This window comes from Dysidea avara, chromosome 13 (assembly GCF_963678975.1).
Source record: "Dysidea avara chromosome 13, odDysAvar1.4, whole genome shotgun sequence".
NCBI lineage: Eukaryota > Metazoa > Porifera > Demospongiae > Dictyoceratida > Dysideidae > Dysidea > Dysidea avara.
The window spans coordinates 6,632,117-6,644,624 of NC_089284.1; the positions used below are offsets into that span (position 1 = coordinate 6,632,117).

The 12,508-nt window shown below is 38.6% G+C and overlaps 3 protein-coding genes across 3 annotated transcripts in view; 2 read left to right on the forward strand and 1 right to left on the reverse strand.

The window, feature by feature from the left end:
* Nucleotides 1–3,704, forward strand: LOC136243625 (tripeptidyl-peptidase 1-like). Its single transcript, XM_066035169.1, has 2 exons — nucleotides 1–920; nucleotides 2,817–3,704. Exons 1-2 carry the CDS (start codon nucleotides 119–121, stop codon nucleotides 3,623–3,625), a joined length of 1,611 nt encoding a protein of 536 aa, XP_065891241.1. The 5' UTR covers nucleotides 1–118; the 3' UTR covers nucleotides 3,626–3,704.
* On the reverse strand, nucleotides 3,629–7,352 carry LOC136243627 (Golgi integral membrane protein 4-like). The gene is made up of 6 exons (XM_066035170.1): nucleotides 7,105–7,352; nucleotides 6,723–6,797; nucleotides 6,571–6,674; nucleotides 6,366–6,504; nucleotides 6,157–6,314; nucleotides 3,629–4,558 (listed from the first exon to the last, which is right to left on the reverse strand). The coding sequence occupies exons 1-6, from the start codon at nucleotides 7,286–7,288 to the stop codon at nucleotides 3,680–3,682; spliced, it is 1,539 nt and encodes a 512-aa protein (XP_065891242.1). The 5' UTR covers nucleotides 7,289–7,352; the 3' UTR covers nucleotides 3,629–3,679.
* Nucleotides 7,303–12,508, forward strand: part of LOC136243624 (chloride channel protein 2-like) — a 17,927-nt gene continuing 12,721 nt past the window's right edge. Inside the window, exons 1-4 of the mRNA XM_066035168.1 lie at nucleotides 7,303–7,452; nucleotides 7,542–7,683; nucleotides 11,727–11,855; nucleotides 12,267–12,392. Of these exons, the coding sequence (XP_065891240.1) occupies nucleotides 7,402–7,452; nucleotides 7,542–7,683; nucleotides 11,727–11,855; nucleotides 12,267–12,392 (448 nt within the window). The 5' untranslated portion in view covers nucleotides 7,303–7,401. The remainder of the gene's footprint in view (nucleotides 7,453–7,541; nucleotides 7,684–11,726; nucleotides 11,856–12,266; nucleotides 12,393–12,508) is intronic.

The following is a 12,508-nucleotide window of genomic DNA, read 5'->3' on the forward strand; positions in this document are numbered from 1 at the left end:
TATTATTTTCTTGTTGAGTGGTCATGTTTGACTCTAGCATTGAAAGGTGTTAAATTGCTCGTAGGAGTGGCTTAATATCAGTATTGCCACGTGACTCAAGAGTGAAAGCAGCTACGTGATGCACTTGATTTATTTGTGCCTAGTCTTAGCATCATCAGCCTTGATCAGCAATGGCTTACCAGTAACTGAAGAATCTTTGGATCAAGTGAAGTGGAAACGTTTGGGGAAGCCAATAGTTGATCATCAACTAGAAGTGACCTTTGCAATTTGTCAGAGCAACAAGGATTGGTTAGAGAAGAAGTTATGGTTGGTGTCTGATCCCTTCTCTAAGGAATACGGGAACTACATGAACTTTGATGAAATAGCGAAATACGTCCATGGAAAGGAGGAATCTGTCACAGCTGTTGAGAATGCATTAAAGCGCAGTGGCGTTGATTTGAGCACGTTACGCTACACAATTGGTAAAGACTTTGCCATAGTGAAGATACCAGTGAGTATAGCAGAAAAATTATTTAGTGCAGATTTCTACCAGTTCACTGATGGCACAGTAACAATTGTTAAATCACCAGAATATACCATACCAGCTTCTATTAAGGATCACGTGGACTTTGTATCCGGTATCAGTGAATTCCCACGTCCCAACAAGGTTAAGACTCGCAAGTCAGTTAATCCACAATTAGGAGTCAACCCCAATTTCATCAACTCTGAATACAATCTCTCTGACTACACATCAAAGAATGCTAAGAACTCTCAAGCTATTGCAGGCTTCCTTCGGCAGTATTTTAGCCCAGCTGACTTGGAAGACTTTCAGAAAGCCTTTAAGATACCACTTAAAGCTATTAAAAAGGTTGTTGGGAAGAACGAAGTAGATAATCCCGGCTTAGAAGCTAATCTTGATGTACAATATATTTCAGCCACTGGTGAGTGAGCGATGTCTGTATTACACTGAACAACAACAACCTGGGGGTTCCGCAACTCAAAAAAAGATTTCAAATCTTTAAGATTTTATGGCAAGATTTCATAGCAGAATATCCAGAATATTTAACTCATGTGATGTTAAGTACCTGGAAATATACAGTACCCACAAGTTTTAATCATTATTCCATCATCCAGTAACTTGTTTATGTCACTAGGCACAGAGTAAAGTAGGCTAGATAGGCTGAAGACCCACCTCACGTCAGGGGGAGGTAGCTTTTGCCCTTTCTCTTAAGATAGTGGGGTAGTAATTAACAGATCAAATACTCTAATAGAGCATTCAGTTAACTCTAATAAAAGTCAGGATTGTAACATAACGAATAATGAGCCACCCACCCACATGGGTTTAGGCCAACTTTCCTGATATGAAACATAAACTTAACAATAAGTGGCCTAATGCAAGCATAAAGTTTATTTTTTGTGAGATACGTATGTCAGGTACGTCATCATTGAGTTTTGTTAAACCAGGCGCACGCCCACAGCCAGCCGAAGGCCGGCTGTGGGCGTGCGCCTGGTTTACTGAAATTGCTTTCGTAAAAGTGTGTGTGTGTGTACCTATCTATACATGTTCGCATTGAGCTGAATCCTCAAAAACTTTTAATAACTCATGGATGCAATTACACATGATCTTGAAATTTGGCTCATTTGCAGTACTGCTTGATCCGCTTAAAATATTTCAAAATCTTGGTGTTCAAATGTTTGACATAATATTTACGACCAATCAAAATTTTCACAATACAAATCCTATAGAGAAGCCATATAAGTACAGTGCCCATTAGAGCCCTCTCCCGAACTTTTAATGGAGCCAAACCGTACGTGTCTGTTGTTGACACCTTTGCTGTTACCAATAATCATCTGGTTGGTAGAAATGTTAACTCTGTTGAGAAAAAAATCCACTTTTAATTTTTAGCTGTTTTTCAGGATTCAGCTCAACGTGAACCTACTATACCTATCTATGTTTGTCCGTACGCACCCACGTGAGCAAAATCGTTTAATAACGGTAAAAGCAGCTTTTACGTAAGAAGTAAAAGTGAAATGAAGTCTGTATTAAACTTCTGCACAGGTGAACTTTGCTCTGAGGTGGTTTCTTTTCGGCGGACTGAAATACGGGTGTGGTGACTTTCCTCAGACTACCTTCCCCGTGAGGTTTTCAGGCATTTAGCAACTGAAAAACAACGGTGCAAGCCTCGTACACTACCAGGAATAGCCTATCGCTTCGAGTTGAAAGGGGGCGTATCCCTTACGTACGCGAACGAAAATGAAGAGCAGCTTTGAGGCTTTGTCGAGAGAATTAACACGTTAACCACACTATAAAACAGTTTAGAAGATAGTTTTGTGCGTAATATGTTGGTAAAAGCGGTTTGTCTTCCTTAGCAATGCATAGCAACGTAATTGAACGAATTACGAATATTTCATGAATTACGAAATACGAGAATTAGCTAATAATATTGCACAACCCAAAACTACCCTATTGTAAAGTTAGTAGTAATACATAGTTGGATTAATTAGTAACATATACTGTCTGTGGTTAATTCCAGATGAGTTAGCTAGCTGCATGGAGCCTGGTTTTTAGAAGTAGCACAACATCAACTTGTTTTTATTGTATTCAATGCAAGAAAAAAGTAATGATCTCCTAGTATTGTCTACACATACATTTTTGCATAGATGAATGGATAACAGGGTGGTCATGTGTCTCTAATAAATGTGATAGTGATCCTACTTACTGCTCTATTAGAGTATTTTAAAATGAGTTTTGTAATATATTTGTGATGTGTTACTGCAGCTTGAATGAGGTGTATAAGGATCCATTTTTAGGGTATGTTGGTTTACTTATATTTCAGGTCGTAATGTGAACACCTGGTTCATTTCAACTTCTACATATTCCAATGGTGATCAGGAGGATTTCTTGTCATGGATTACACTACAGGTGAACACTACAGACTCCCCTTGGATTCATTCTGTCAGTTATGGGGACCACGAGGACAGTATTCCTCAGAACTACATTGACCGTATGAACACTGAACTGCAAAAAATTGGAGTGTCTGGGAGAACTGTGTTGTTTGCATCAGGAGACAGTGGAGTAAATTGCAGAAGAGGAGTGTTAGCCCCAAAATTCTATCCCAACTGGCCAGCTAGCAGTCCCTATCTTACTACAGTAGGAGGGACATCAGGCACTGACAAAGTCTGGATAATGGGTGGGGGTGGATTCTCCAATAAACAACCAATGCCGGACTATCAAAAAGAAGCTGTACAGAAATATTTATCCAGTGGAGCTGCTCCACCTAAGATATACTTCAATGAATCTGGACGAGCTTATCCTGATGTGAGTGCGTTTGCTGTGGATTTTACAATTTACTATCAGGATATTGAGACTTCAGTAGATGGTACCAGTTGTTCTGCTCCAACTTTTGCTGGAGTTGTATCTCTTCTTAATGATGTCCGCCTGAACAACAACAAACCAACACTGGGTTTCATGAATCCATTACTGTATGGTAAATTGATGGGTCAAGGTTTCATTGATGTCACTAAAGGTGATAACAGGGGAACTTCGCTACTATGTGGTGGCTTCAAAGCTACAACAGGTTGGGATCCAGCATCAGGATGGGGTCAACCTAACTTTGGTCTACTGAAAACACTAGTTATGAATTAAAACTTAAATACCTATAGAATATTATGAATTCGTATACATTATTTTTACATTGTGTTAGATTAATGCATTAGCTCCTTGTTCTGCCGGTTTCACTTGGTTTTTTTGGTCCCCATACATGTAATCCTCATCCTTTTCATTGTAGTTGTTCTTGTCAGCATTTCCACCATCATCCTGTCCATCCTTCTCATCATAATCATCTTCATTTTTGTCACCATATTCCACATCTTCTTTGTCAAATAGTTTACCATCACCTTCGTATCTGTCACCCTTTACATGGTGAGTATCTCCTTGGAACATCTCATAAAGCCGACGTTCTTCATCACGTTGATCCTGCTCAAAAGTGTTCTGATCATCACCTGCATCTTGTGGCTTAGCAGTAGTTGCACCGTTATGAGCAGTAGTTGCACCGTTATGTTGTTGCTCCTGCTGATTGAAATCATCATTCATAAATGGGGGTGCAGGAATATTGCCACCCATTCTTTTAATCAAGTCCTGTGTTTCTTGACTGAGTAGTGAGTTATCTGCTGCTTTAGCTTTTTCAAACCACTGTGGCTGTTGCTGTGGTTCTTTTTGAAACTGGTGTGACTGCTGTTGTGGCTGTTCTATTGATGGATGTGGTTGTTCTTCTGATGGGTGTGGCTGCTCTTGTGCACCAGTTTGTGCTTTGTTAGCTAACTCCTTCGCTAGAGCCTGGAATAACAGTTGTTCACTGTCTTGCAAATGCTCACCACGATCCAATTTGCCTCGGAGTACTTGCAAGACATCTTGTTTTCCATGATCATCATGTCCTTTAGTTTTCTGGTCCTTCTGCATTTCATGAACACGCCCATCATTTTGTGATCGAGTATTGACATCATGTTGGTCTCCTACTCTAACATGGACTGGACTGTTTTGGTTGGTGGTTGACTTCTGAGCAAACGAATCTCCCATTACCTGTAGTGACAAGAGGAGTAATAATCTAAAACATGCACATGTTCATGGTTATAAATTATGCTTGTGTAGCTTTACACTACACATAGAATTTTACATTGTTGAAATTTTTTTATTTTGCAAATGTTCAAATCCTAAAAGTTTTGTCACTTGAAATTTTGCAGATTGACTAAAAAATTGTCACCAGTATTATTTTATACACTGTGATGGGACATGCACTACTAAATAGTATTAACACTAACAGTGGAAATACTAAATAGTATTAACACCACAATGGAAACTAATTTAACTAACTCCACATAATAAGGACACAATAGAAATAATAAGACGATACATTGTGGCCCCAACAGGTCTACCTCCATACATTTTACCTCTGAATGAGAAAAACAGAACTGTGTTGTTGAAGGCAAAACTAAACATTCAGTTTCACTGATATTTGTTGATATAACTGCACATAAAAGTTGACTAGAGAGTATGAATGAATACTATTATGTTTCACTTCACTGAAAAATCACTCAAGGTAACTCTCACTGATTAACGTTGATAAGGGGCATGGTAGGGCTTTAGGGATTAGTGGATACTTGGTGCAGTGTGGAAACCAAAATCCTCTCTATTGAATTTTCATGTTCGTACTGTAGTGTTGGAAGTGAACACAAGGAGCAAACAATAATGGCACTTGGTCAATAGTAGTACACCATCCATGAGTCATATGTGTGGAGTGTACAACTTGCACTTCATGTAGTGATAAAATGGCACTGGGAGTGTCAGGGTCATAACATTTTAGCACACTGACAAGTAAGCTGTCAGATATTAATTTAATACATCAACATTTTCTCTGTGATTCTAAACAGTATCGCTACACAATTTATACTACGAAGTCATCAAATAATGCTCCATGATATGGTCTGAGTGAGAAGGGCGTAGCGTACAGGGTTTTGGTGTTTTCCTTGAATTTGTCCAAACCATCTGATGCGTTCAGTTTCGCTTCTATCGTTCACAATAAAGAGCCAATTTGCCTCAAAACTCACTGTTGGCTTCCAAAACATCTTGAGAAAGAACCCTTTACCAGTGGTGAGTCTTGGTTTGCCCAGAGAAACTTGTCTTGTTATTGAAGGGGGTACGAAACCAGCCTGTAAACAGTGGCGCTTACTAGTTTCCAATCCAGGGGGGTATATTATCTATGCTGTAATAACTTTAAAAGACAAAACGATAGAGGTGTTTATTGCATATGAAGGTAAAAGATAGCTGCTTCAAGTGATATTTATACTATGTGGAAAACAAAAAGAGTATTATATAACTAGCTAGTATCTAGACAAAAAGTTAACAAACTAGCTATTTTAAAAATTAAAAATTTCAAAAGGAGGAGTTGATATAATACACGCTACAAAAATTAAGGAAACAAGCTCAAAAACGTTACAGCTGAAATGAGAAATGATTCAGCAGTAAAAAGTAAGGAAACAAGATTAGACAACTACTTGCTAAAACGAGACACACTTTAATGCCTACTTTTTGGTAGAAATTTTTGAGCTTGTTTCCCAAAACAATTTCAGACCAGAGCTCCACAGCATGTAATCAACAAATTTATAACTTGCAACACGCACCTTTAATTTGTTTGACATTTGTTGGAACTCTCCTTGCAGTTGACCAAACTTCATTTTACACATGGCAAGTTGGTTGGTACAATTCTGTCTAATGCCTTCATTCGTTAGCCGGTCGAGACGGAAGGCATCGAGGTTACGCTGCATGTCTGCCATTTGTACTAAAAACATCATTGCCAATCATTACACCTAGAGTGCAGCACAACACTTACCACTAAGTTCAGCATTTTGTCCCTCAAGTTTTTTGGTTGATTCACTGCACTTCTGTTGTGCCACAGCAAACAAGTCCTGATCTTTCTTTCTAGCAATGTTGAGCTCATTATACTTCTCCTCATAACTATCAGCTCTCGACTATGAATACAAATAAAAAACAACTGAAGATAATAACATTAAACTCAAAAAGTAGTAGCTAATCACCTGTAATTCACTGTTCTCATTTTCCAGTGACGATACTCTAAACTTGAGTGTTTCTTTAAGGCTGTCCACTTGTGAAACATAATTTTTCTTTAGCTCCTCCATGTCTAGAATGAGCACACTACATGGTAGCTCTTGTTGCTAACCATACCCACCTCTAATACACTTTGTCTGCTCTGCTTGAGCCTTCTGCAGGTCCTTTTCTAGCCTCCCTCTGGCATCTAGTAGATCTGGAAGGAAGCACTTGAGTAACACCAGGGAAACCACTTAACTCACAGAGACTTATTCTGCTAGTTCGTAACCATGCAAAGTCTTCCCAGAAAAGAGTCTAAAGCCTATTCTACTACTACCATTGGGTCTCCCTTGCTTTGAATTCTATATATGCATTTTATATTGGTATATATAACTGTTAATTCCTTTGCAATGTTCACACAAATGACCACCAGCACACAAGACCAAGCTTGTACAGAATCTAGATAGCATTTAAGTGCACACTTGGACTTAGAGAATATACATCACAACTACAACAAGTGGTACCTCTTATTTGTGTTTTCAACGTCTCTTGTTGCCGCGCTAATCGTTCACCACGTTCTTTGTGTTGTTTCAACTCCGTATTAGTACTGTTGTACGCGTATAGTAGAAACATAAGAAAACATAGCACCACAACTATCACTATTGGTCTTAAGATACCCGAGCCTAGCCCTCTACTGCCACCAAACATCTTTCCAGACCAGAGACAACACAAGGGCTCAGAGTGGGCGGTTCGAATTTAATAGAATACGAGTTCAAGAAAAAATTCTAGTCTAGTTCAGTTTGAACGCTGTCAGTTTCACCATGAGTGCGAACAATAAAAACGAAGGAGGTTATGATTTTGAGCAAACCTTGGTGAGTGATTAATTGCTGCTGTCGTACTTTAATCAAAGACAATCAGTGTTAGCGTTAATACAAGATTTGTTGTCGTTGTGTTTGCACAGATGTATGGGCGTTATTCGGAGCTCGCCCAGTTTGCTAAAGAGTTCAGAGCTACGCAGCAACGTAAGAATTTGATTGCGAGAAACAGGACGGAGGGAGTGCAGATTGGTGAAGGGGGAAGAAAGAAGACCAGTGTAAAGAAGCGTAAGTCACTGTTGTGGTTGTGTATCACTGTATGTGTGTGTGATTGCTCTCGGAAGATAGAATTGACAGAGTTCCACACATACATACGCATGCACAACACTCAAGGCACTGTAAATTAGTGATAAGGCTCATAAGCCACTTCTCATAAGCCATTTCAAGAGAAGGATTGTAGATGAAAAGTATGGACCTTATCTGCATTGACGCCACAGCATAAAATGGCGGCAATAGTGTGGGAACTTTGTACATGGTTATATTGAGAGGGATAGCGTTTCATTATAATTACAGCAGCAAGGGGCAAAGTGAGGCATACATACTTACAAGACAAACGTGTGCGGTTTTGTGCCCATATCAAACTTTAGTCTGGTTTCGTCTACTGAGATTTTTTCACACCACCACATGGCCTTCATTATCCAATGACCCCATGTTGTGAAAGCCTCAAACAATATTCATTTTGGTTATTATGAACAAAAACGTGACAAAGCTCCCACACTAACACGGCCATTTTGTTGATTATGATGTCAATGCAGATAAGGTCCATTATTTTAGGGGGTACAAGCTCAGAGTTTATGATGATATTATAGCTTATTTTTTTGCTTATGAAAAGAATTATCGTAATCTACTGTGGGTTGTTTCACTTGTTTGGTTCCATGAAATAACCAACACGGCCTGAATATTTAAATAGAGAGAGACTAGCAGTGACTGTGAATGACATTATTTGATGATGTGATTGGACTACATGGTTGAATGACAGTCGTGACGTGTATGTGTGTGCTGTATGGATGTGGATGATATATTGAGTGTATTTTTTGAATGTGAAGTATTTGTGTATGCAGTACAAAATTATAATACGGAAGTCTATAAACATGTGAGTAAGAAATTCCCGTATGACTCAAAAACTTGCTGATCTTGGCCCACTATCAAGGTGGCTTAGTCCCAATAAAATGTTCATGGTTCAAGATAAATGTGACTGGATCTGCAAGAACCCCATGCATTTGTACATTTTTTAATCAAGATAGCCAAATTAAAGAACGATCAACCAAACTTTCATCTCTAAAAACAGAGAGCTTTAGAAGTTACAACGTTACAAAGTGGTAACAACAGAAAAATTGATTGAACAGTGATAATACAACGGTCATAACTTAGTCTTGTACAGAGTTATTTTACATCATTATGTTTCCTATAAACAAGTCAAGGGTAAGTGTATGTGGTAAAGGCCCCAGGAGTATTGAAAGTACTTACAAACATGTGCTAATGTGTACTTGAGCACAGAACTCATGTACTTGACTCAATATCCTGATAAGACAGTTCAGCATTGACAACAAACAGATAGCAACCTCACATGGCAGATGCCTGCAAGTGAAGCCTATAATCACATACTAACAGCCCAGTGGCCGTTATACTATTTGAATATTGTTACACAATATTGTTGTTAGCCATCATTTCAGTAATACCTCAAGTGCAATACTATAAAATAAGTGGAATACTGCTATCACTATTTTTCATCCATAGGAAGGACCAAAGTATGAATGCTTGTATCTAAAAAAAATTTTTTTTTGCAAGTTTAAGACTCTTGATTTAATATGTGTGTTGTATTAGAGTGGCTAAGAGAAATTCTTTTGTATCAGAAGTAAACTGTGTGTAGACACTTCAGTAACTGTAATGTGATGGCAACATGAAGAAGAATAGAGCTTCTACGAAAATTTAACTCTTTGAATATAAAGTTATCCTGTGCCAGGTCGGCCGAATTCTGTCCACTATTAAACAGAACTCCAGACCTTATCATCCTGGGCAGAAGAAATACAGAACAAATACATGATATCTCTTTCCGTACCTAGCAGGCTAACACCTTTGCTGTGTTCATGCTGCAATGGACATGCCCACAGCAAATCGACAGTGAAGATTACTCGTTTCCCATTGGCAAAACCACCTTTCCTATAGTGGAACAGTCCCAATGGATGTCTCAATTTTGGTCGTATTGCTATGCGTGGTCACCGTCTTCACTTAATTTAATGTGTACTTACAAAAATAATTTTAGTGGCACTATAAGCATGACGATAGAGCATTCAAAAATTATACTTTTGAAATTTATTTTAGCAGCTGCTCTTCGAGAATTTCTCCTTCGAGATTAACCCGTTATACGTTATATAATTGGAAAGGAGTATGTATGTATGTATGGCTTACCTTACCACATTGATCTTGTGTCGTTAACTATCTTGTGATCTCCAGGAAAAAGTTGATGTATTGTACAATAAATCTATGCCGTAATTGTAGTACATGAATTGATAGATATATTCTGTACCTGTCCCAGCACTCTCATAACTTCTGCAGTGGGATTTACGAATACTGGTACCGTACAACAGGAAGTATTGACGAAAGGAAAATTTGACGAATTAGAATTTGACAAAAAGCAAGAAATCACAGATTTACACACTGTGCTTATTGATGTTTGATGAATTAAAATTTGACAAATGTATCTGATTTATCAAGTTTTCTTTCGTCAAAATTTTATCAACAGTCCATTATAGAAATGAACTCTATTTTAACTATTGATACCAGGCTCCCCTGTGTGTTTGTATTGTTAGACATGCCAACAGCTGCGTATGTGGTGTAGTTGTGTCATTACTTGTACACAAGCCAGGTAACTTGCAAATGCAACAGTAACATTACAAGGTAATTCAGCCAGTCATGGTAATCAATACATTGCTGCAACCCTAGCCTCACCTCTCGCTGTAATGCAAAGCTTTTATGATATCACTATATATGTACCCAGAGAATGTTGGAGAAGATAAAACTGGAGATTTTAACTGCGAAGCAAAGCAGGTGTAGAGCTATAACAGCACATGTTAGCTATTTCATTGAATTGTCCTAGCCTCATGCATCCTAACAATGGAAATTATTGTTCCAAGTTGACAGCCTGCTGAAGGATTCACTAACCGCCACGGTTCAGTCTCTGCTCCATTGCTGGACTACAGTGTACAGGCCATGCCACCACTTGCACAACTCATCACAGTACTTTAATTACTTTCGTTACAATTTGTGTATACAGTGCCAATAAACAAAGCAAGTACTGAAGAACACATGTGTCTCTACACGTGTCTCTACACACAAGTGCATTCCAAACCAGAATAGCTTTATCACTTATAATTACCATAGACTCCAGTTATTAGGTGCACATGGTTGACATAGTCTAATCACACATGGCTTGCTACCTGTTTTACCTGCAAATTGCTGCTGCAAGTTCATGCAACGTAGAATGGTAACAACAGACCGGTAGCAGTGTCACAATACACTTGATGGCTTGCCAGGTGCATGTCTAGCGGATACTACTGGCTGTAATATGATAGCGTGAGTGATAGCTACACTTTACTGCTCAAGATTGCCATTCCTCGACTGAAACAAACTATTTGACTGGGTGCTGGTACCCAAATTGTGTGAAAAGTATGGTGGGCACGAATAATGCTTGCAGTCGTATTACTTAACAAGCATAATTTCATGAGTAATGCCAAAAACTGTATAGCACATGTGCCGGGTCTATATATATGTATGGACTACCTTGGGTAGAATTCTCCTCGGATTTTGTCTTCCATATGACCCCTACATGCCTTTGAACCATATGACCCCTACATGCCTTTGAACCATATGACCCCTACATGCCTTTGAACTTAAACCTTCACCGTGCATCCACATAGGTAACTACTTGAATGGTGTCCAGGGAGGAGTTTCTTCATTGAAGTTATACATAGATGGCGGATTTACAGAGAATCTGAATCAGCAATATAGTATTTTCCAATATAAATAAAGCGTACATGTATATAATCTTGAATATAATTATTCTATGGTTAATGAGTCGTAGGCAGCATCCAAGTTGAACAGCGCTGATTTGCTTCATAGTATGATATTGTATTAAGTGAGTGACTTGGTATGGATATAAGAATTTTGAAAAACAGTGAAATATTTAAATTACTGCGTTGAAGTAAAAATGTTACAGTGTACTTGAGGTGTGCACACATGAAATGCTTACTACAATCTCTTGTACATATTAGGGTTGTACCACAAGATTAAGGAGGGCCTTTTGCCTCGGATCATGGACTGGACATTTCTGCTATTGCTTGGTATCGCCATGGCAACGCTCAGTTTTGTACTAGATTATTTTATTGAGAAAGCTGGCGAGGGTGAGTGAATTGTTTGTGTGATAGTGTAAACTGTTATATTATGTTGAAGATACATATCATATGTAATGTACACTGATGTGCATGTGTGAGTGTGTGTACATGTGTACATGCACGTGTATGTGAGTGTGTACGTGTGTTCATGCACGTGTATGTGTGTGTGTGTGTGTACGTGTACATGTATGTGCAGTGGTAACCATATTGTGTGTATATGTGGTATACACATGTACATGGTATACATATATGTTGTATGTTTGTGGAGTATCAGTATAACAGGCCTGGACATGCCTGGCCTATAATATGTTTAGTTTACATAATGTGGTTTACACCAGAACTAGCCAAGTACCAGGTAGGCAGTTAAGAGGTTTGTGTGTATCATTTGCGGCTTGTGTCATTGTTCATATCCCTCCACAGCTCACATTCAATTGTACCATTCTGCGCCAAATACGGCTGCCAAATATGTGTTATGGGTGTTGTTCTCTGTTGTGTTCATCTTGTTCTCCGTTGGATTTGTACATATCGTCTCTCCAAATGCTATTGGTTAGTTTAATCTGTGTGTGCAGCTGTGTGTGCTGTACATATCACAGTATGTATAATATACTTGTTGTGCGTGCACATGGATGTGTGTATTGTGGTTTTGGTCACTGTGCAAGCTC

Coding starts and splice junctions, on each gene's coding strand:
- LOC136243627 (XM_066035170.1), bottom strand. CDS start 7,288: ATGTTTGGTGGCAGTAGAGGGCTAGGCTCGGGTATCTTAAGACCAATA. Junction 6,505..6,570: donor ATGAGAACAGTGAATTACAG/GTGATTAGCTAC, acceptor TTGTATTCATAG/TCGAGAGCTGATAGTTATGA. Junction 6,315..6,365: donor ACAAAATGCTGAACTTAGTG/GTAAGTGTTGTG, acceptor TGATGTTTTTAG/TACAAATGGCAGACATGCAG.
- LOC136243625 (XM_066035169.1), top strand. CDS start 119: ATGCACTTGATTTATTTGTGCCTAGTCTTAGCATCATCAGCCTTGATC. Junction 921..2,816: donor ACAATATATTTCAGCCACTG/GTGAGTGAGCGA, acceptor CTTATATTTCAG/GTCGTAATGTGAACACCTGG.